The 25,254-nt window shown below is 42.6% G+C and overlaps 1 protein-coding gene across 3 annotated transcripts in view; it reads right to left on the bottom strand.

Moving 5' to 3' along the window:
• Positions 1-25,254, bottom strand: part of WWTR1 (WW domain containing transcription regulator 1) — a 132,579-nt gene that overhangs the window by 9,939 nt on the left and 97,386 nt on the right. For all 3 annotated transcript variants that reach the window (XM_049710206.1, XM_004278185.3, XM_049710207.1), the window contains one exon: positions 15,151-15,353. In XM_049710206.1, the coding sequence (XP_049566163.1) occupies positions 15,151-15,353 (203 nt within the window). The remainder of the gene's footprint in view (positions 1-15,150; positions 15,354-25,254) is intronic.

The raw sequence follows: 25,254 nt of genomic DNA, 5'->3' as shown, positions 1-25,254 counted from the left end.
GCTTCGCATAAAAACTTTTCACCAAACACAAAAGTGCTTTACGTTTATTCCTCATACATCAAAATCATCAGGAAATCATTAGTGTTCTTTCTCTGAAGAAATCTTATAGATATAAGTCACTTTCTCACATTCACAAAGTTAATGAGCTCATGCAATATTTGCCCTCAAGGCACTTACATAGCAACTATCTAACCCATCCAATTGCTTAAAATACCCAAATCAGGGCTTCCCTGGTGGCGCAGTGGTTGAGAGTCCGTCTGCCGATGCAGGGGACATTGGTTCGTGCCCCGGTCTGGGAAGATCCCACGTGCCGGGGAGCGGCTGGGCCCGTGAGCCATGGCTGCTGAGCCTGCGCGTCTGGAGCCTGTGCTCCGCGACGGGAGAGGCCACGACAGTGAGAGGCCCGTGTACCCACCCCCCCACCAAAAAAAAACCAAATCATATAAGGGCCTCTCAAGACACTTTCTCAGAGACAAGACTATTTTTTTTTTTTTCTTTTTTTTCCGGTACGCGGGCCTCTCACTGCTGTGGCCTCTCCCGTTGCGGAGCACAGGCTCCGAACGCGCAGGCCCAGTGGCCACGGCCCACGGGCCCAGCCGCTCCGCGGCACGTGGGATCCCCCCGGACCTGGGCACGAACCCGCGTCCCCTGCATCGGCAGGCGGACTCCCAACCACTGCGCCACCAGGGAAGCCCCGAGACAAGACTATTTTTACCCCAGGTGCTCAGACCAAATCTAAGTCAATCAAAGCAGTTGGACTCCTCTGGACTAGCAGGTACATTCTGGTCTTTGCCGCTTATAGGCCAGTAAAGCAGTGGGATTACAGAGTTCTGGCTCTGCATTGTCACGTCTGGCAGTTTTATATCAATAATAACCAGGAGAGCAGAACAACCAGTTTAAAATCTTGTTAGTCAATCAGTTTTTCTATGTTACTAATTATTCTGTGGACTAAAATGGCTGAAGTTTGGGGCACCATGCACGTCCAATCCAAATCCCACTGACGATTAACTATTCGATAGCACGTGGATTTCATTAGCAAAAATTAAAACACTAGCATTTTTTTAAGCTAGCACTTCTTTGCCAAGGAGAGTCAATCCAAAATGTTACAAATCTGACTGCAATTACTTTCTCTAGATATAACCTCTAGGGAGTCTCTCCCATTTTGACAAACATGACCAGACATCAAATTCTTTTCAAATTTGCTGCTGTTTCCAGAGAATAATACTTTTATATATTTATACATGCATCCAAAACCAAAGTTAGGCCCTCGGCATATTTATGCCTATCGCTTTCCCACCACGCAGGCTGAATCACTGGTCTCACCATCCCTCAAAACCCCAAAACCATGGCTACAATGGCAAACAGAATATTTAGACCATCTAAGCTACAGTGTCTGTGTTAGATCCCTTCCAGCCCTGACACACAATGATTTTAGAGAGTAACTGCTGTCTAGACAAGTCTAGTGAAATCATCGGCCATAAAAACTTTTGGTTATTAGAGTTCATTATACTGTTCTGAGGAGTTATGGTAGCATAACTCTTATAAACCATGAAGACCTGATTGATAAGAAACTGCATTGTCAACTTATACTGAAATAAATACCCTGTCTAGACAGGGCTCTTGGTTCACCTCTGTTCATTTGGATTGCAAATAATCAAATACTTAACTAACAAATTTTATTCAGTAATCTGTAAAAAGCAAACCAAAAAATGGAGTTGTTTTTTTTTTTAAGGGGGATTTTAATCTCAATCTTGGAAGTACCTTCTGACTAAATCTAGAAAAACTGAATTATTTCCTATAGTTGTTTTTATGTGGTAGGAGTGTGCATTAGAAATCTTACCTTCCAACCAAAGCTTACCCGGAGGCCTCACACACAAGAATAACAGGGATTGGACCTGGTGTGAAGAGCACAGAGGCCACCAACCTCTCAAACAGACTCATACACACAGTCTGAAGACAGCTAGTCAATGATATAATTTCTAGTCCTTTATAAACTGTAAATGCAAAGATCCTTTGGGCAATAACCTTCATTAACCAAAAAAATCAACTGTAACTAGAATATTCCAATTCTCCAAACTTTCTGAATAAATGTGGAGTGTACCCCTAAACGGATACCCATTTAAACATACAGCTTGAAGAGACTGCTGCATTTCTTTACATGTGACACAATTTTTTCACCATATATCTTAAGAACACTAGTTGAATTTGCAGTTTCCAGGTGGTCTGCATTTCTACATAATAAGAATCATTTCTGGAACTTCACTGGGGAAAAAAATATAGATACAATGTATATATGAATTATTTGTCATCTCTAATGATATATCATATGAAAATAAAACGTTTAAATTATAAGAAAAATATCTAGTTTCTGATATTTTAAGCTTTCCTCTTCATTTAAATTACTCTGGGAATAGGTCAAATAGATACAATATGCATTTTAAAAGAATGCTTGTGTGTGGCTAGATATATAAATGAAATTCAAAAGAACTATTTATAATAACCAAAGCTGGAAGAACCTATACTATTATATATCAGGGAAAATGCTTCATGGTGCCATTTCACATCTGTCCCCTCTATTTAAAATGAGAGATAACTGAAGTTCCATTCCTCAGCATCGATGTTTCCCTAACTACTTTGAGGACTTGACCCTCTCGGCATCATAAGAGGCAATGCTCTGTTCTGCCTGTAGGGGGCTCGCACTATCATTTTCGCCTCCGAATGACTAACTTGGGAGAGACAATACAGAAAAGGTGTTGAATATACCTGAAAACTAACTTTGCAATATAAATTAGGCCAGTCTGAGTTAGAAACTTTTCCGAGGGGGCAACACTTTCTTCGAGATTACTCTAAGGTTATTCTTAAGTCACAGCAGCCACTGTGAAGGTTATGTTGGCCCCTGGCTCCAAACCCACCTGCTCCCTATCCCACCTGGACAGTGGCCCACAAAGCCTGCCTGACAGCCCTGTCCACGTCTCCTCCTTTGTCTCGGACAGGACCCCCTCACTCCTTCACTCCCTCCCCACTGCCCCTCCCACTTCCGGCATCTGCTCCAACTGTTCGTTCTGCTTGGAACACTCTCCTCAGATCGTCCTGAAGTTCACTCCCTCATTGATGTCTGTCTCAACAGATGCCATCTCGTCAGAGATTACATTCAGTGTTCTTGATGGCAACTTATATATTTACTGTCTGTCTTTCTCTTTAGAATGTAAAGAGAGGAAAGTGATCTTATTTGTCATGTTCACTTCTGTATCCCCACTGTGTATAACAACCCAGGCATATAGTGGGCACTTGATAAAATATTCACTCAACGAAGAAATGAAAAATATTGCTGGAATTCAAATGGAAATATTTTAAATTATAATTAATAATAAAAGGAAAACTTAACTAAGATCATTCAATTCTCATCTTCAACCACAAGTATGAGTCAAACAAGAGTCTACTGTATAGATCCCAACTAACCAGGCTCAAACTCCATCCTAATGAAATGATCCCATGGTGTTTCTCCTGCTCCCAACACAGGAGATGGGCAGGAGGGCAGAGTGGTCATGGGCAGGGATTCCAGGGCCAAATGCTTGGATTTGAACCCTGGCCATGCCATCTCCCAGCCAGTTATCTAATTTCTTTGTTCCCCATTGGTAAAGTGAGGATAATAATAGCATCCACCCAATAGGGCAGCTGTGGTGATAAAATGAGGTAACACATATAGGGTACTTAGAGCAGTGCTGGCGCACGAGATCACTTAATAAATGTTAACTAAGTATTATTACCGTCTTATGCTCTGTATTCCAATCCCAGAAAACTAAACAAAAGCAAAAACACAAATAAACAATCTTAAAAGTCACACTACCACATGGAACTGACCCACTTTGAGTGGTCTGACAACTTTTCCTGGCCAACCTTCACCTTGGAAGGATTACACCAAATGTGAAGTTCATCATGAGTCAGCAAGGCTAAGAATATAACTTTTTTAAAATTTTACCAAGGAGCGGTTTGTAAACCTTTTTGTATAACATAAAATTGATTTTTAATATAAGTGGAGAATGGTGAGAAGTTTCATTTCACTCAATTATGTTTTATAATAGTTCCATATTTAGATTTTTTTTTTTTTTTTTGCCACACTGCATGGCATGTGGAACTTCCCCAACCAGGGATGGACCCTGCACCCCCTGCAGTGGAAGTTTGGAGTCTTAACCACTGGACTACCAGAGAAATACCCATATTTAGAATTTTTAAAGGTCTAGCCTTTTTTGAATGAAAACAGTTTCCTATTTCTGTTCATAAATTGAAACAGCAATACAAAATCTAAGGTTTGGAAATAAAAGAACTAACCTCACTAACACGTCCCCATCCAAAGAAAGGAGGATTTTTATTTTAAAAAGAAAAAAAAAAGAAACTAAATTTAAGTATAAAATTAAACCCCAGACGCAGTATGATTTTGGCTGCCACGTGACCTCCGCTGCCCTTGCCCGGTCAGAAATGAAAGGCAAACACCTGACTTTAGTCTGACCAAGATGGGGGAGTCAAGACTGAAGGAGAAGTGGAAGCAAAGGCTGCAGATGGGGCACTGGGCTAAGTGAACTGATGTGGAAACAGGGGGACAGTTGAACAAGGCTGGTCTAGGACAAGACTCAGGTCTCCAACTCAGAGCTGGCAGTGCAGCTGCCCTAACCCTGTGCTCCCTCCCCAGCTCCCGCCAGTGCAGGCAGGATAACACATGCTAAGCTGGAGACACACCTGAGCCCCTTGGTCTGTCTCATCTCCCACCTCCACTCCAGTTCAGCAAGATCCTTTCCCAGTATCCCTTCCACTCCCACCCACCCTATCCTCCCAAACAAGTCTTCAGTTTCCTGAAGTCCTCGGTACTTTGGGTCCCTCTTCATCAAGACATATCCCCCCACCCTTAGGGGTTCTGTTACATCACCTTTCCCAGGATGCCTTCCCTGACAACCATGACCACAGCAAACCACTACCTGCCCCTTTCCCACCCCTGAAGTCCAAAATAAAGCATCCAGCTGGGGTCTGAAACTCCATGTCTCACAGTACACTCCTCATCCGGCCCCAAAGCAGCTCTTCCTGCTGACGTCAAGCTTTCTCCTAATGCCGTCACCCCTTCTCCCAGCTCCAAATCTCAGTCAACTGTCTCCCTCAGTCCCCACAACAAGTCATTCATTTGCTCGTGTATTTATTTTTTAAAAATACTGTGGAGAGGGCTTCCCTGGTGGCGCAGTTGTTGAGAATCTGCCTGCTAATGCAGGGAACACGGGTTCGAGCCCTGGTCTGGGAAGATCCCACATGCCACGGAGCAGCTAGGCCCGTGAGCCACAACTACTGAGCCTGCGCGTCTGGAGCCTGTGCTCCGCAACAAGAGAGGCCGCGACAGTGAGAGAGGCCCGCGCACCGCGATGAAGAGTGGCCCCCGCTCGCCACAACTAGAGGAAGCCCTCGCACAGAAACGAAGACCCAAATCAGCCAAAAATAAATAAATTAATTAATTAATTTAATTAAAATGTTAAAAAAAAAATACTATGGAGACTACCAGGTGCCCAGTACAGTTCTCGGCAACAGGGATACAGCAATGGAAAATACAGACAGTGTCCTGCCTCTTCAAGGATTCTAGAGGGGGAGACAGACTCCAACAGAAAATGACACAGAAGGGCCAAGCCTCATGGGGTCCATCTCCCCGATATCTACATGCTCCAAACCTTCTTTCCAACTCAAGTCGTCTGCACTCCTTCTCTAGACCTACCAGTCTCCATGTGCAAGGGGAGATTGTTCTACACTTTGTCACGGTCTTTACGAAGAGTGACCAGAGGAGAAAAATCAGGATGGGGGCGGTCAGAGTGTCATGTCCTACAAAGAAGCAAGGGGGCTGTTTAAGAGAGACTTGTGGCACACCATGGCTCTCAAACGGTTATTGATTGCCACGTGGAAGAAGGAAGATTCCTTCTACCCCAGCCTGGAGGCAGAGCTGATGGAGGGCTTTGTAGTTAGTAGTCCGTTCAGTGATAGAACTGGCCGCTTCTCAATTCTCTGGGCTACTGGCCACTGGAATTTTCAAGCAGTTGTTGAGGGTTCAATGCTACTGGATATGACCAGGCCTTGGCACAGGAGAAAAAGTGTCCTTGGATTCAGAATGATGAAAGCTCAAATCCCAGCTGAGCTACTCCCTAGCTATAACATTTTGGAGTACATTTTTAACCTTTCAGTTTGTTCATCTGAAGAAAAAGAAGAAAAAAAAAAAAAGACAAAAGATTTATCTTGCTGGGCTGTTATAAAGATTAAAAAGCATATTTATCAAGAACCTGGCACAGTGAGGCAGTTACTAGAATGAGCTACTTACTCATGGTGTTAAATGTTTTAGGAGGTGGAGATGTTAGCTAATACTTGCGTATCACTTACTACTTGTGAAGCACTGCCCTAAGTGCTTTAACATACTATATCTCATTTCATCCTCCTGACAACCCAACTGTCTCCATTTTATGGATGAGGGCACTGAGGTACAGAGAGACTAAGCAACTTTCCCAGGATCTGGCCCCAGAGCCTGTTGTCATAGCCACTACACTATGAGGAAAGCCAAAGATTGAGGTCGGCAGACCTCAAATTTTCAGCGCTTTCACCTACTGGCTATAGGACTTGGGCATGTTATTTCATTTCTCTGAGCTTGTTTTCCCAGCTATAAAACAGAAATACCAACCCTCCCTCCTTCGGGCAGTTTAGAGGATTTAACGAAGTGGCCTGTTTCACTGTCCTGAACACAGTTTCCCTCTCTGAATTGGAAAAGAGATGGAACTGGACATAGTCTCTGATCCTTTTCAACGTATAAGGGTGGAGCTAGTGTCCTGGGAATTCACAAGCACATCCAGCAAAGTTATAAGTTCAGATTTTAAAGGCCAATTTCAGAAAGATCTGGAAAGCTGCCCCTGGTAACCTCACCCCTACCCTGCTCCACCACAACTTTATTTTTTCTCTACATCCAAGCTGGGGGTGGAAAGACTGTTGCAAAATAAAGGCTTGGGAATCTCTTTCAGAGTTTGTGGTCTTCCATCTAGCTCCCTAAAACGAATAATTACATGCGGGTTTACAAGCACCCTCTCCTACTGGCTGGGGGAGGGGGTGGTGTGCCAAATAGCTGGAGGGGTGTGAAAGACAAAGGCCCATCTGTAAGAGGAAGGTGTTCCTGGAAGCAAACTTCAAACCTCCTTTCCTTCCAGCTCCCCACTGGCCTGCAGCCTGCCTGTGGAATAAATCAAGAGAGGAGGTGAGTAAGTCAACAGCAGTTGAAAGCATCCTGCAGCCCTGTCCATCCCGGGCTAAGGGAGCGCCTCCCGCCAGCCAGCCCTGGCCCTCCCTGGAATGTACTTGAAAGGAAAGACAATAACCTCTTCTGAGGGTGCCTGCTTGATTTAGGTGTGTGTGGCCAGGGATACTACAAAAATGGAAGATTGTACTGTTTTAATTAGAAAGGGTGGGGTGAGTAGAAACAAATGAAAGACAAAAAAAAAAAAAGACAATATTTTGAAATCCTAACATTAAAACAGTTATTCTGGTGCAGAGAAGTTGCTCTCTCTGCCGAAACTTCCCCGGACTTCAGAGGCAGAATACTGAATTATTTACCTTCTTTATAAGGAAAAAAAAAAAACAAAACAAAACACGCCCAGTGTAAATTTCTTTTTAACTCTGTGCTAAGGGATTCTAGAAATTCACTGTCACATTTCCTGGAGCCTCCCTTTTGGAAATACCTCATCACACAAGCTCAGCTGCCAGGCTCAGACTGTCGAAACTCTGACACTTCGGGGAAGACATTTGTTGAGTCCATAATTATTATCCATTTTGATGCTCTTTTAATTCAGGATATAAATAGCAATCCTGTGTTGCTCCATAATCTCTGTTATCCTTTAGAATCGAATTAAGGAAAACATTATATAATTTAGATAGTCTCCTCTTAAGAAAAATAGCTGAATGGATTTCGAGGGGGAATATTTCTTCGTACCTCTGATCTTATCAAGATCCGAAATATGAAGCTGCTTTGCATTTGTGCAAACCTGGTGAGCCTCCATTTAAAAACATGTGTTTGTACTACTCAGCCATAAAAAAGAACAAAATGTTGCCATCTGCAGCAGCATGGATGGACTTGGAGGGTGTTATGCTAAGTGAAATAAGACAGAGAAAGACAAATAATGTACAATATGTGGAATCTAAAAAAATGCAACAAATAGTGAATATAGCAAAAGAGAGGCAGACTCACAGGTATAGAGAGCAAGGTAATGGTTACCAGTACAGAGCTTGGGGGTAATACACAGATGAGGGGTGGGAGGTACAAACTATTGGGAATAAGACAGGCTCAAGGATGGATCGTACAACATGGGGAATATAGCCAATGTTCTGTAATAACTGTAAATGAAAAAACCTTTAAAAATGAATTTAAAAATTGTAATAACCTATAAGAGAAAAGAATCTAAAAAAGAATATATATGTATAACTGAACACTTTGCTGTATACCTGAAACTAACACAACATTGTAAATCAACTGTATTTCAATACAAATTTTTTTTAAACTGTATAAAAAATATTTAAAAATAAATAAATAAATAAAATATTTAAATGTGTTTGATTTATAATATCTTTCAAAAGGGTCCCTTTTATTTATTTATTTATTTTTGCGGTACGCGGGCCTCTCACTGTCGTGGCCTCTCCCACTGCGGAGCACAGGCTCCGGACGCGCAGGCTCAGCGGCCACGGCTCACGGGCCCAGCCGCTCCGCGGCACGGGGGATCTTCCCGGACCGGGGCACGAACCCGTGTCCCCTGCATCGGCAGGCGGACTCTCAACCACTGCACCACCAGGGAAGCCCTGGGTCCCTTTTAAAAGAATTGGTATTTATCAGAAAATGGATTATTTCTGGGACTTGTAGGCAAATAGAACACTGACAGCAGTTACAATGGAAGCCCTTTGAGGGTAGGGACCAAGCCTATTCGTTCACTGCTGTGCGTTTAGTGCCTAGAGCATGCTGAACAAATGAATGAATGAACGTAGACAGCCAGGTTACTCTACAGGGATCCACACCCTGGGTGGACAACATGACCTCTGATGTTGCAGTCAATCCTGAAACCTAATTCTCTGAAATGCTTTTCTAAAAGGAAATTATAGCCCCAGGTGCTGAAGGCAAGACTCTATGAAGCAGCCACTACTTAGGCTATGATATGACACTTGTTAACGTCTCTAAATAGCTATTCTTCACATGACAAAAAACAGACCTCAGAACCTTCCCTGGACCAGCGCTGCTCACAGCCGGGTGTGTCCCTCCCCCGGGCCCTCGGTCAGGAATGGCTGCCAGAGGCCGGCCAGCTGGCCGGCCAGACCCGGTAGTGGTTGTCAAGCCCAACAAAAATCTGTGAGACCTGCCAAAAGAATTCTGAGGCCTCCTGCCCAAGCCCTCTCCCCTTGTCCCTGTTGCCCTGGCAACCAGAGGCCGGGCTTAGTCAGCATTTTTGTTTGACAAGCTGCTTTCCCCTGTCCACTGAGCCTCAATTAAGGGAAGGATGGGGGTAAAAGCAGTGCTGAGTCTGCCTGGGAATAATAACCATTTCCCAACAACGCAGAGGGAGCGAAGGCTTCTTCACTTAAGACTCTTCCAGGCCCTGGAGGCTGACGGGAAGTCCTCGAGGTTAAAATCATCTTTGAGGCAGAAGGTCCCCCAGCTTCATATTTAAATGAATAATACAACGAAATACTCTCCTCAGATAAAGCCAAGAGTCTGTTTTTATGTCAAGGAATTGTTCTTTCAGAGGGGTAAATAGGGACTGCGAAGCCTGTTTCTCAATTTCTTACGAGTTACTCAAATTTTCCATTTCCTCCGGTAAAGTTGTAAACATGCCCTTTATGATACTGAGCAAATACTGTGTTGGTTTTTAAGCTGTAACAGCAGAATAATCTATAGTCTTGTGGGCACGTGTGGCTCATAGTATTTTAAAAATTTATGTCCAGAAACGTTGGAGAAAGGATTCCAGGCAGCTTAGAATAGATATGTCCAAACTCACAGCACAACTTCCATGGCTGATACAGAATAAATAAATGACTTCCCAATATATTAAGAAAAAGAGATAACAAAAGTAGTATTCTCTACTACCAATTTTGTTTTAAAAAACACAATACACATGGATACATACAAAGACTGGAGAGAAATCACCAACATCTTCATAGCTGCTCTCTTTAGGTAAGAGTATAAGTGATGCATACATTCTTTCCTGGTTTTGATTATTTTAAACATTTACTACAATGAATGTGTTTTGTCTTTTCTGTGCGACACTTTTACTTTATTATTATCTTTACTTAGAGTCGAATTCACTCTGTGAAACTGTACAGTTCTAAGTTTTGACAAATACATAATACAGTTGTGAAGCAGCCACTGCAAGCAAGACACAGAACTGTGTCATCCCCCGCAAACCCCCTAGTGCCTCTCCTGTGGAGGCAGCCCCTCCCCGATCCTTAACTGTAGCAACCACTCATCTGTTCTCTGTCCCTATAGTTTTGCCCTTTCCAGAATGTCATATAAATGGAATCATACACTGTGAAGTCTTTTTTCTTTTTCTTTTTGGCTGCACTGCGAGGCATGCGGGATCTTAGTCCCCCGACCAGGGATCGAACCGGTGCCCCCTGCAGTGGAAGCGCAGAGTGTAACCACTGGACCGCCAGGGAAGTGCCATTATGAAGTCTTTTGAGTCTGAATTCTTTCAGTTAGTAAAATGCTTTCTCTCATCTCAGTCAGAGAAAACAAAAAAGCTACTAAATTATATTTTTAAAAGTTAAAAACGATTTTTTACTTAAAAAAACTTCATAAACTGAATTCTAACTTTTTTTTTAATGTGAAGGTAGCAGGAAGTACATCTTCAACTGAGAATTGCTTTCTTTTCTAGGGTTGCCGTTTCTTAGATGAGCCTGAAACCGCCTCACGGCGTTTTGGAAAACTTAGCAAAAATAAAACTGATTATCACGGACAACGGAGAATGTCTTTCATGAGAATTCACTCTCCATAATGTCTGTGACAGACGCTGAAAGCAGAGAAAGTTCCACTTTCCTAATAAGGCCACGTACTGCAGACCTGGCTGGGATCCCCTTGGGCTCGTGGCACCCCAGCCCTTGGAGCACCTGCCACATTCTGAGATAATTCATCAATTATCAGATACAAGCAGTTCCACTCTGTTGCTACAGCAGCCAATGCTAAATTGTAGGGATCATTTTTAACAAAACTCTTCTACTTCAAAAGATTCCTAATCAGGGGAGATACCAAACCTCACCGGCCCTTTGATCAGAGTTCTGTTGGCCTGTGGGAACGAGGAAAAGAAAGAAAGAAGCACCTTATGCTCATTTTCACAGAACTCTGGGCTCTGGTGCATCTGGTCCCTGCTCCAGCTATGAAAGTGAAAGATGGCAGCACTGGGACCCCACGAAGTAAGGAATGGTTTGAATTTATCCTTCTGGCCACCAATCTGGATTAGAGTTCATCATTTTGTCTCCTTTGCTAAAATGTGAATTATCTGAAGGCAGCCATGTCCCACTTATCTTTTTAGTATTTCCCACAACATAAATGTTGGGTGAATAAACAAATGAAGAGATAAAAGAAGGAATGAAAAAAAAAATTTTCCATCCTGAAATAATGGAGGTTCACTTCAGATCTGTAATCAGACTTTCCTCAACTTCATTTGTTAATATCTCTGGCATGATTTCAGAGACAAGTTAACATCTGAGCCCTCGGCATTGTGAGGTGTACGTCAGACTGTGGAACGAGAACCGAGGAATTGTTTTCTCCACAGCACAACATCAGACTACATGCCTGGAGGAACAATGGCACAGAAACAGAAAAAAGAACAAGAGGGAGAAGGAGATGAAGAAGAAGAAGAAAAAGGAAAAATAAAATAATATTTACATGGCATATAACTCATAAGGACCTTTCACATTTATCATATATTTAACAATAATAAAAATATACAGAGTAATGGGCTTCCCTGGTGGTGCAGTGGTTGAGAGTCCGCCTGCCGATGCAGGGGACACGGGTTCGTGCCCCGGTCCGGGAAGATCCCACATACCGCCGAGCGTCTGGGCCCATGAGCCATGGCCGCTGAGCCTGCGCGTCCGGAGCCTGTGCTCCGCAACGGGAGAGGCCACAACAGTGAGAGGCCCGCGTACGGAAAAAAAAAAAAAATATATATATATATATATATATATATATATATATATATATATGTACAGAGTACTGATGACTTCCCAAGAATTAGGAACAAATTCATTCTATTTATTAAAATTTACCAACCTCCTTTCCTATCATAAAGATGGAGCCTAGGAAGGGGCCTCTCTCCCAGAAATTCTCCCCTGATAGGAAGGTCAGGGCCTGCCTGCTGGGCAGGGACTTCAAGAAGACAGGCTGGACAGCTAGGGCCCTCCTGCAAACTAGAGGAAGGCCAGGGGAATTACAAAGTGCCCAGAAAGCAAAGGATATTCAGGAAGTTGTTGACTACGTAGAACAGGGAGTGGGACAGAAAGAACAAATGGCACAGACAATCTTCAGAGCTCATCAGGACCACCACTGCCTCTGTCCCTCTACCTTCCTACCAGGTGCTGGAAGGCGGCTAAACAGGTGAGCCAAATATCACTTTTACTTCCAATCCATTTCCCTGCCCCACCCTGGCTTAAGTGCAAATAGCGAGGCTTAAGGGCCAAGCACCAAAAGAAAGCAGTAAAAAAAAAACCCACAAAGGTGATACACATACTAATCCACACCTGAACAATCAGACATCTTGGCAAATGCCACTGTCATCAAACACTCCAACACCATTTACTGTATGGCCTTAAACAATATCTTTGACCCTGAGTATCAGGCTGCTGCTGGATGGGGAACATGTCTGCCACGACTTAAAAAAGTCTCTTTAGACCTTTTTTCCTGTATCCATAATAAAGATAAAAAGACATCAGAACAATCCATTCCACCTTCTTCTCCTCCTCTAACCACACACACACACACACACACACACACACACACACACACACACACAAGCTCACACGTTCAAAGCTGAACTACAGGAGACTCTGGGAGCAAATCTGGACAGCGTTCCTCCCCGAGGTCCTGTACAGTGGAGTCGACGCTGTCATGCAGCAAAATACTCCAAGTTCCACAGCCTCTAGGGATCAGCATTTAAGGAACTTGGTTGGTATTTCTGTAATATGAACCATCAATACTAACATTCTGGTTCAAAGGCACCTATGGTTGGAATAAAGGAAACAATTTGGGGCACTTTTCTCCACCCCTTTTCAGAAATACTTTCTGTGGGAAAGGAGGAGGTGGGGTAGGTAGAGGAAAGAGAAACACAGAACGAGGCAGAAACTGAGACACAAGTCATTCTTTGCGGGGGAAAAAAAACATTAAAACTTATAAATGCTACTATAATACTATTTATATTACTCTATATTATAAAATAGATAAATTATTCCAAACAGAATTATTATCCAAAGACAGAAAACCATAATACAATCATTTCCTGCTAAGAAACATGATACTGTATATCTAAAAACAGTATAAACAAATGCTACCCTGAAATAACCGTGAAAGTTCAGACATAAATCCTCAGGGTAAAAAAAGCACAATGATGGTTATATTACAAAGTTGTATTCCTCAAATTTAGAGGCTAGTTCAACAGAACAACAAAGCACAATTTATATTCATTTCCCACATTTTCAAAGGCTATGTATAAGGAATTCTTTTAATTCATCATGTTTTTTAAACTTCATACAGTGTAGATACTTTATATTTTAGAATTTATTTGATGAGAAATACATTATTTACCTATGGCAGTCAATGTATATTTTTGAAAGTATCAGATATAACTAAAAGAAAAAATCGTGTTTACCCTAATACCCCCAGCCCCCTGGAAGAAAGCTTTCTGGAACAGTTAAAACTATTCATTTCCGTCCACATGGAAAGGAAGCTACCCGTGTATCTTGCTTCATGTGAGTCATAAGGCAAAGTCTGAAGAATTAAAACAATAAACTGAAGCCTTCCTCCCCAAAATGCAGCCAGCAAAATTTATGAGACCTGAAAGCATGGGCTGCATGAGTTTAGCAACACAGAAGAGAATTCTGCTTTTGCACAGACCAAGCCACTGAAGCAGGGAGAACACTGTGGGCTCCTTCATGGATTTTCTTTTCTTTATTTTGTGAAGTGAGGCCCTGAGCCTGACTCACAGAGGACACACACTCTGTTGACTGACTGACTGAACGAGGAAATGGCACTAAGGTGCCTGATCAAAGCCCAGGGGGTTTTGCAGAGCACTCTATCAGAGTCTGTATGCAAAATATTTTCCTTTCTTTTTCTCATGCTCCACGATGGATCAAAGATGGTTGCAGATTCTTTGTCATCTCTTCCGTGGAACATCCCCTCTGCTATCTGCTCTAATTGGGGGTGGAGGGGTGTGCTGTGACTGCTCTGTCCAAGAGAATATGGAAGAACTGACTCTGTGGCAGTTTCCAGAGCCAGGCCCAAGACCCTGGCAGCTTTCAATTCCTGTCTCTTAGAACATTCTCTTGGGGAGACCCAAGCTGCTATGTAATACGTCCCACTGCTCTGAGCTTGCCAAGCTAGAGATGCCATGGGCAAATACTCCAGCTTTTAGTCCTAGCTATGCTCAGTCTTCCAGCAGCCCTTTCCATGGTGCCACACACTTGAGTAAACCCACCTTGGACCCTCCAGGCCAGGCCACCCACCGGTCGACCACCGTTACGTGACCTCAGTCAAAATCACGTACAGCACAAGAACAGTCCAGCTGAGCCCTGCCCCAATTCCTGACCACGAAATGGCGTGATATAATACAATGGCTATTGTTTCAAGCCACTGAGTTTTGCGATAATGTATTACACAGTAATAAATAACTGGAACGTATTCTTTCTCTCCTTCTAGTGATTAGCAGTGAAAGCCACAGGCAGCCATGCTGATACAGCTAGTCTTTGTACACATCTACGTTTGGCTCTCAAGACAGTGCAAATAGACGTTGGAAGTTTGAAGCAGCGCTTTGGGCTTTTAATGCGATGGCAAGTAGATACCTACCCACTAGCCTTGCCACCAAAGGCCACAAAGCCTCCACCAGATCCCACCGAAGGCCATACCTGCCTCATGAGCTCCTCTTGACGCATCCTAATTCTCTCTCTCTCCATCTGGATCCTCTGAAGCCGAAGTTTCTGCTGCTGCTGCTGCTGCGTGGTCAGCGCGTTGGGCATACTCATGAGCCCTGCTGGGGGGTTCTGAGGAGGGTGACTCTGCTGGCTCAGGGAACTGGATGCCATCTGCTGCTGGTGCTGGTGATTCATCACTACAGGAGGGAAGAACAGGCGGGTTAACGACCAGGGACCACAGCACCTTATCAAAAAGAGATCATCAGAATGCTTTGCGCTTTACACTATAGATTCCTGAGATTCCTTCCAAAGCACTTTCCTGTTAATCATTACTGTTGAAGTAATTATTACCTTAATTCAATTCATGGAGGCTCAGATACTGGCCCTTCTCCTGGCTCACCTAGTCGTGGCTTTTGTGCCCTGTTAAAAACCTGATTTCACACCTTGCCTGTGTTCTAGGATACATTTTAAACCTTTCAGAGAACAGAGTGGTCGTAAGTAAATTCCACACAAGTTGACACAGCATAAAAGCTAATTTCATCAGGACATCTGGGGGTGTGTATGCACGGTCTCAGATAAACTGCATGCTTATGGCAGGGCTAAGGAGGGCATGTGATCATTGATAGGTGGTGGGTAGAAAATAATACTTAGGATGGATGAGTGAATTGACGAGTGACATGTAAAACATAGTACCTAGATCAGGGACCTACACAAAAGCAGGACGCCATTCACGCTTTGTTAAAAGAGGGTGCCCCAAAGAAATTATTTAGTGAGAAATTATTAGTGAATAATTAGAGAATCATTTAGTGAGAATTATTGTGAGAAAGAAATGATATAAAAATGCTAACAGCGTTTGTGATTGGATAAAGCCACAAGAAGTGTTTGAAACTTTTTACGGATTTTCTATTTGTCTGCATTTACCGACATTTAAAATTTTGGCATGCAGTACTTCACTTTAGAAAAAAAAATTTGTAATCCTTTAATAAATTCTATAATTGGTGTCTCCCCACACACACACACACACACCCGCCAAAAAATGCATCTTAAAAAGTGCTAGCTTTCCTCCAAACAGTTTACCAGTCAAATCTGCTTAACTTCTGCCTGGGTAATATCCTACAATAAAGAAAACCATGCTTTTCAGTCTATTTGCTCCTAGGTCAGGGGCAAAGGCAACAATGTGTAATTTTATATACTTACTTCATTTCTGAGGGAAAAAAATGCTCAATTTTTGCTATATTTGGTATCATTACCTTTAAAAGATAAAATTATTGGCATACTTTAGTTGAAGTTCAAAGTAAAATATTTCAGATCATCAGTTTGTTATGGATATTACAAGGGAACATATTTTATAACTAAACTTTCTTAGATGAATTTTAAATTAGCCTAATCAACTATGTATTAAGTGAATGTGTAGAAAACACACACACACACACATTGAAAAGAAAGTACCAGGAAACCCTCCTACACTGTTTGTAGGAATGTAAATTGGTATAACCACTATGCAGAACAGTACGGAGGTTCCTTAAAAAACTAAAAATAGAACTACCATATCAGCCAGCAATCCCACTCCTGGCCATATATCTGGACAAAACCATAACTTGAAAAGATACGTGCACACCAATGTTCACTGCAGCACTATTTACAATAGCCAAGACAGGGAAGCAACCTAAATGTCCGTGGACAGAGGAACAGATAAAGAAGATGTGGTACATATACACATGGACTATTACTCAGCCATAAAAAAGAATGAAATAATGCCATTTGCAGCAATATGGATGGACCTAGAGATTATCATACAGAGTGAAGTAAGTCAGACAAAGACAAATATCATATAATATCACTCATGTGGGATCTAATTTTTAAAAATGATGTAAATGAACTTAGTTACAAAACAGCAACAGACTCACAGACTTAGAAAACAAACTTATGGTTACGAAAGGGGAAACGTAGCAGGGAGGCATAAATTAGGAGTTTGGGATTAACATACACACACTATTATATATAAAATAGAGAATCAACAAGGACCTACTGTGTAACACAGGGAACTCTACTCAAAATTCTGTAAAACCTATATGGGAAAAGAATCTGAAAAAGAATGAATATATGTATATGTATAACTGAATCACTACGCTGTACACCTGAAACCAACACAACATTGTAAATCAACTCTACGCCAGTAAAATTTTAAAAAAGAAAAGAAAATACCAACACTGAAGATTTTCTGTAGAAGAACTGGTTTCCTTAAGGAAGAATTAATTCCATGACAGGAACTTCCTCTGGATGGGAGTAGAGGTGGGGTAAAAATACTTTTTTTTTTTGAAATTTACTTATAACTCACTCAAGTCTTTATCCCATTCCCACTGTGTGCTGGGCACTGGGTTTGTAGTTGAATAAACAGCTCCTGCCTTCACAGGAACTCACAAGGAACGTGTGAAGAAATGAGGTGGGTTTTTATGCTTGGCCGTGGAGCGCTAGAATGTTAGGCTTTGTAAGGACTCCTGGAAAGCATCTAGTCCAGCCTTTTATTTTGTGAAACCCAGGGAGGTGAGGGGCGTGCTCTGCTTAGAAACAGGCGGAACCAGGGCCACAGTTGAACCCCCAACACTCCGTCCACCTGCCCTTTCAACTGTCCTTGGCCGCCCTCTGCCACACCTGAAACTGAAGACCAGGAACGATCACTGAAACTGAGGCAACCCCGCTACACACGGTTTCCCTTCAGTTGATTGCAAGGAAGCACCACTTAAACAGCAGACCCTCAAAGCACTCAAAACAGGGCCCTGGGACAAAGGTTGCTCAGGTTACAATTAGGAAGGGCTCAAGGAAGGTTTGGACAGATGTACAACTCTGCTCAATCCCAGGGAAGTCACTCGAGGCAAGGTAAGATACTGGAGTATTCTGCCCAAACAGTTTGGGCTTCACTTCCCGAATCAAGCCCACCACCAAGAACTCTCATTTCTTGGCACCGTCCCTGGCACACAGGGAAACTCAGTAAACGATGGGATGAATGACTGAAACCAGCTGGGCATTCCTTATGTTCTCAGTTTGAGAACAGAAAAAAAGCACAGCTGTGATCAATGCCAAAATAACTGAAATAAGTACGCCATTTCTACAGCTTGTTGGAGCATAATCACAATCTCTATTTGAAGGCCCGGGTGGGAGGGTCAGGGATGGGGCACACACTGTGTCATCGGGGAAAAGTTCTCTTAAATACCAATTCAAGTAAGACAAAGTCCAGATATCCAGAAGGGTTTAATTCATAAGACCTCCTTTAGGCCAGGAGAAGGATGCTTAGATGGAAGAATAGTGATTATCTCCAGGCACAGTCATTTCTGAACCTTCTGAAAAAGTATGCTCCTATTTTTCTGATGTAACTACTATAGACAAAAAAAAAAAAAAAAAAAAAACCGAATTGTGTCTATAAGAGAAATGTGTAAATTGAGTATTTCCAATATCAGAAATCCCCAGGTTAGGAAAAAAGCTTAAAAATGTTAAATTTTTTTGTTAGCAGTTCAGAGGTTATGTTAATTTTTATAACTCAGGTTCTTTGAAAAATATTAAAACTGGCTCAAGTCTGGTACTTACTGACATGACAAATCAGACCCATCTGCCGTAACTTGGGAAGACAGCATTGTCAGTCTACTCACACAGGATTCTGTTACTCCACTCCACACACTGTCCAGATACTGCTTGGCAGGTTTTATTGATGTCTGCATCCTTATCTGGGGGAGTTTAAGACTTGGAGAAGATCTCTTCCAAAACCACACCCTTGCGAGCCTTTGAAACACCAGCCCTTACGGCGACCATTCACTGGGGAGGCATGGTGGACATGCTGCTTTCTCCCAGTTAATTTAGATCTGATCCTTCAGACTACACTCAGACTAAACATCTCCAGCTATTAACTGTAGTGACTGGAAAAGAGTAGAACTTAGCCAGTGGCTTTGCTTTCAAAATAAAGCACACCCACCAACGGAGAAGTCTATATGAGAATATTCACCATAGTGTTGTCCATAACAGCAGAAGACCAAAAACGGTGTCCACCAATAAGAGATCATGATGCATTCATTCAGAGGAATTCTATGTGGCTATTCTGAAGAATAAAGAAGCTCTGTAGGTCCTTCTATGGAACAATCTCTAAGAAACAATGTTTAGAAGAGGGAAGAAAAAAAAATCCAAGGAAAAGAAATGCATGTAAGAGCATGCCACTATTTGTAACTAGAAAAATGGAGGCAGTGGGCATTCATATCATATCAATACATATACAGCAAATCTCTCTAGGAAAATACACAACAGTGGGTGCCTCTGGAGAGGAAACGGGGTGTCAAGGATGGGAGGAGATCTTCCTTTTCCTCTTCTGCACTGTTTGAAGTTTTTCTGTGTGCATTTATTATTTATGTAAAACATAAAAATGTGAAAGTAAAAAACAGAAAACAAAAGCACGGTCATGGCTCCCCTGGTGGTGCAGTGGTTGAGAGTCCGCCTGCCGATGCAGGGGACACGGGTTCGTGCCCCAGTCTGGGAAGATCCCATATGCCGCGGAGCGGCTGGGCCTGTGAGCCATGGCCGCTGAGCCTGCGCGTCCGGAACCTGTGCTCCGCAACGGGAGAGGCCACAACAGTGAGAGGCCCACGTGCTGCAAAAAATAAAAAAATAAATAAAAAAGCACGGTCATGTATGCATCAAATATGCAAAATATTTTCTTGGTGGACTGAAAGGAGGTAACCCCCAAATTATTTGAAAAAAAACGAATAAGGCTTAAAATATAGTCAAGATCCTCAAAACTAAGAGCCTGCCTGGTGCACCTTCTTGTGAAGGTGAGGAAACAATACGCAGAGAAACAGTGAATTTGGTCAAAATCATAAAATGGTCCAGGGCCTAGAAGCCAGGTGCCTGACTCAACCCAGGTTCCCATAATTCCACCTGTCACTCTGTTCCCTCTAGTCATTTCATTTCAGACTGTTTTTGAATCTTTTATTAGGTTGAATCTCATGAACTTCACTGATGGTTGAGGTTCTAGCTACTCAAAGACAAAGAGGCAACAGAGGCCCAAGACAGAGACAAACAGAGAGAAGGTCCTCAGGAGAGCACAGGAAGGAAAACATCTAGACTTGCAATGAACAAAATACTCCTTGGGATAATATTCCATAACATTTTAGGGAGAGAATAGTTCAGTTTAAAAAAAAAAAAAAAAGAAAGAAAAGCAGCAGAGTATCTCAAATGCAGTATCTGAGGCCAAACCAGTTAAGGGCAGACTGCCACTAAATGCCTCAAAAAGGCTAAAGACCTAGTCAAGTTCTAGACTTTTGCCAGTCCCCACAGAAAGGAATAACCCAAACAGAAGATTTCTCCATTGAAGTAGGAATGTATCAAAACTAAAGCAGAAAAAAAAAAAACAAAAAAAACCTAAAGCAGAGACTTCTTTTTTTTTTCCTTCCAAGAGAGTCAGAATTTAAATTGAAACCCACATGTATCTTTTTCATTCTTTTCATCTCCTTTTCCTTTCTCTCTTTTTTTTTCTTTCTTCTTTGATAATTGGCTTTCTCTTCTGTGTTTGGCAATCGAACATAACCAAGCTCTACAGATATGTAACCAGAAACATTTCACTGCTATTATTCAATATAAAAGAAAACACCAAGAAAAACAAAACTCCACAGCATCTGAGATATGAACACTCTTTTGATTTAATGATTGTATCCTTGGTGAAGTAAACGGTCAACATGGGAATGGGGTGTGCAGAGGGGGTGACTACCCAGACTCTCTGTTTAATGCTGCCCAGGACGCTGATGCACCCTCTGACCTGCTCCAGCAAACACACTTGGTCACGTCTACAAAGCCCCACAAGTAGGCTTGAGGCCAGGAAGGTCCCTGGACTCAGTTCTAAGCCTACACATCATTTGTTGTATAAGAAGCAGACGTGGAAAAGGTGAAGGCTTCACTCCTGAACTTTTGCCTTTTGCAGCAGCAGGGACAGAGAGCGACAGCTCACAGACAAAGTGTTTGGGCAGCTTCCCCAAGCCAGGAGCTGCAGACGAGGAGGGAGGCCAGGGAATCAGGTTGTCCAGAGGGCCTCCTGGAATGTTTGACAAATGTCTTTCTGGCCTCGGAGAGGTTCAGTGGCTTGCTTTTCTGTGTCCTGGGCTTGCTTCCCTTGTTTTTAAAATAGGCTATGGTTACACACACACACACACACACACACACACAAAATGCCAAATGAAGAAAACAAAACCACAAGATTAGGCTCAACTACAAAACCTGTCACGGGCCTGCATGGGGCTGGCTCTGAGCAGATTATGGAAAGGACAACCAGCTTGCCAATGGCTAGAAGCCACACCTAAGCCCTAGAAAGACACAGAAATTACTTTATTCCCTTCAAATCCTTCTCCCTGATGCACATGTGAATCTGGGGAGGGCAGAGAGGAATACCTTTTGCTAGTTATCCACTGTTGTTCAAGATACAAAGTAACAGAAAAACAAAACGAAACAAAATGCAGGGAAAGCGGGGGTTATAAGAGACTGCCAGAATATCTGCTGAAACTCTCCATCAGCAAATGTTGATTTAACAGGAAAATCTCAAAGATGGTTTAATTTGTACTCCAGTTTTCGCGGGTGGTAAACAGAATCTTGCTAAATGAACTTCAGTTCCACATATTCAAAGTAACCTTTTAGTTTAGTTTTGGGGTTTCTTTCTTTCTTTCTTTTTTTTTTTTACAAGCTTCTATGATAAATCATCAAGCATTCCAAAGAACCCTTCTAACATCATCCCTTGAGAGTGAGAAGAGCTTTGAAGAGGCTGACTTCTTGTGAAAACCTGGCTGCAGTTTCCTCAAAGTAGATGAATACGCAACATTCGAATACTGTACGCACCTTGGGTAATACACTTGATTTGGGATGTGGGAAACTTCCTCCTCCCATTTGGAACAGGTGTTTAATTCAGTTTGACGTTTGGGCTAATACGTTTATATAAATTGCATCAGAAACACATTCCAGAAACCTAAACACCCATGAGAGGGCAACACAAGCTCTCCTGCATCATGGACTGTTAACAACGGGAAGCTTGACGATCACTCCATTCTCTGTCCCTGCTCTACAAATGCTGAAACGGGTCTGTCACAGGGAGTGACCAGTTGTCCTAAGTTTGACTAATGGGTTTCCTGGGACACGGGACTTTCAGGGCTAAATCCAGGAGAGTCCCAGGCAAATGGGATTGGTTGGTCACCCTAAGCCTGTGAATGTCCGTGTCCCCAGAGCTAACTCATGGCAGTAGAACCCAAGTTTCCTATTTCCACGCTAATGTGTTTCCTGACAAAGAGAACCAGCGCCCGTATGAAATAACCGTCTGATATTTAGAATGACAGTCAGGCTGCCCAGATTAGCTCTCAGTGTGTCCTCCATGGGTTACAACTAGCTGCCTGTCCTTTTGTACCCATACAACTTGGTAATTGGAGAGGGAATATGACTCCTGCACTTACTCTGTAACTTTTTAAGGAAATCAAGCACTATTTATGACATTGCATTGCACCACTTGTAAACATGTACTTGGTTAAGGCTGAAAGTCAGGAAATCTTTCCTGTTGGATTCTGGGTTGGGCTATACACACAGAACAGAAGCTCTTTTAAGAAACACTGTAGCGTTTTCTTCCTGTGATTTGAACTCTCACTTTCCTGGGGGCTGGATTTGTGCTCTTTATAAATAAGACCTAGGAAGGAGCCAAGTCTCCCCCTGCCCCTTGGAACCAACCCCAATGATACGGATGTTCCTTATAAACATAGAACACAGATAATTTAGTGCATTTCAAACCTGACTTGCTGATGCATACAGTAGGCACTAAATACATTCTCCCTGAACTAAACTTCAGGGTTTATGGGTCAGAAATTGGTGTATGATATCAGTTCATTTGTAAGAAGATGATCAGCATAGACTTTTCTAATTTAAAAGAAACATAATATGAAGAAAACTCAGAATAAACTGGAAATCCCTCCCCACCACACACACAGACACAACTCTTTCTCTTGAGGATGCGTTTTAATCACTACTCCCCTAATCTTACAAGTGAATATTTAATGAATACTAGACTTTGTGGCTGCTTTCCCTTTACTTCCAGAACATAGTTCCCTGTTCAGGACCCATTGCATTTTGCTCTGTTTTATCATTAGTGGTTTACAAACCCCACCACACTCATCACAGCTGGGGCCATGTATTTACACTACTTTGAAGCAACACCATAGAAGTTCAGGCTGGAAGGGGCTCAGTCCATTTCGACCAGGGTTCTCAAGTCTTCTTTTTAGCAGCAGGCTCTTTCTCCAGAGCCTGATATATGGCATGAGGCAGAGACACCCCACATGGGCAGGGGTTCATTCACAACACGCCTGGGGCCTGTGCTGGTGCCAGTGAGCGCTTAAATGGCAGCCCTTTTGACTCTCTTCTCTAAATTTTCTTGGTCTGGCTTTCCCTGTGCTTTCCCTACAGGCGTTTCCCAACTCTTGTGTCAAAATATTAAACAAAGTTTTAAAATATGTTGAACAGACACAGCTCTTGGAGACTGAATACTAACTAAGCTTAGCTTCTGCTCACATGCCCCTGAAACCCTGGCATGGGGCCTTGGGACGCAATTTAAAACCACTGACTTAAGCCAATTCACTCATTTTGGAAATGAAGAAACTTGGAAGGTTAAGTGACTCAGCACAAATCACAGGCATAGACTGTGACAAACCTAGGAAGCCCAGGGAATGTGCTGGAATGCACGGCTGGCATGGGAGGCATTGACCACCAATCACTGCCCTGTCCTGCGATCCAAAAATATTTACTGAGTGAAATTTGGTGACAAGGATTGAGGAGTTTCCTTTTCCCTAGTTCATGAAAAGGTCTAATGCAGGCTAATTTAATTAACTTATTTACTTATAAAATGATGAAATCAACACGGATCACATGTTACAATGACACCCTGCGCGATCTGGTTTTACAGAGAATGGTATAGGGCTTTCTTCTTCAGTCCTTAGAAAAAAAAAAAAAGACAAAATCAGATACTTTGAAGAGTTACATTTCATAATTCAGGAAGGTTTCAAGGAGAAGAGGTGCTGCCATCAGGCAACACTAGCCCTTCTGACCACAGCGGCTTTGGGGAAGTAATGATATGCAACAGACAGAAGCCAAAACAGGTGTAAATCGTATCTGACATATATGCAGACCCAGCCACACCAAGCTTCAAAAATATTTCAGCAGCAAGAGTGTCTGGGTGCAGCTGCGGGTCTTTTCCTCTCTGTTTATGGGCCGTACATGGCTTAACTTATGTGAACTGGCCAATGTCAGGTGTCACGCAGCCCTGTCTGATGGAAAACACATGTCTACGGAGGTCGAAAAGAAAAACCCAGCCTCAGTCCAGCCTGGACTCAGTCACGATACAATGAAGGGGGGAAAAGGGCTGCAGACACGTCTCTCGCCCTTCTTGCGCCTCTCTCAGCTCCTGCTAACAATGAGTTGCTTGTTTCTCTTATTTCCCAGAAACAGTATTAGCCGTCCAACAAGGTCAGCAAAAAAAAAAAAAAAAAAAGGCAGCCTTTCACTTCAGGGTGCATTCGGTTCCAAAAATCTGTAAAGTATTAAACCAAGAAGCTGCACCATCCCAACTTCACACTGAGCCCTTTATTCCAATTCTGGGTGAGAATAGCTATAAGGAAATTTCTCAGCTGGCTCAGTGGATAAGGCAGAGAGTTCTGGGATCCCTGTGCATTCAGCCACACTTTCTCGGCTTCAAACCTTAAAATCACTTCCAGTGCCACCAACACTGAACAGGTGGACCTTAGGTTTTCCAGATGCCCCCAGCTGGTCTGGTTTTAGACTTGTAACCCAAGCTGCATTTACTTCACAAGAAACCCTGAATTTTTAGCACCGGCACACGATTTTCCTACTTGCTCTCCTGTCTGCCCATCCAAACAGTAATCTAGTCAACAAACCAGGGTGCGAGTATTCAGGCAACTCTGCTCTCTTAGGTATAAAGATGGAAATGCCCGTAACCTAGGTTTTTATGTTTTCCTAGCAAATGCATCATCTACAATGTATATTTTATTGGCATTTAAAGGATTACAACATCGGTTTTCATGGTTT

Source organism: Orcinus orca, chromosome 5 (assembly GCF_937001465.1).
Source record: "Orcinus orca chromosome 5, mOrcOrc1.1, whole genome shotgun sequence".
NCBI lineage: Eukaryota > Metazoa > Chordata > Mammalia > Artiodactyla > Delphinidae > Orcinus > Orcinus orca.
This window is presented reverse-complemented; position numbering and strand designations above follow the sequence as displayed.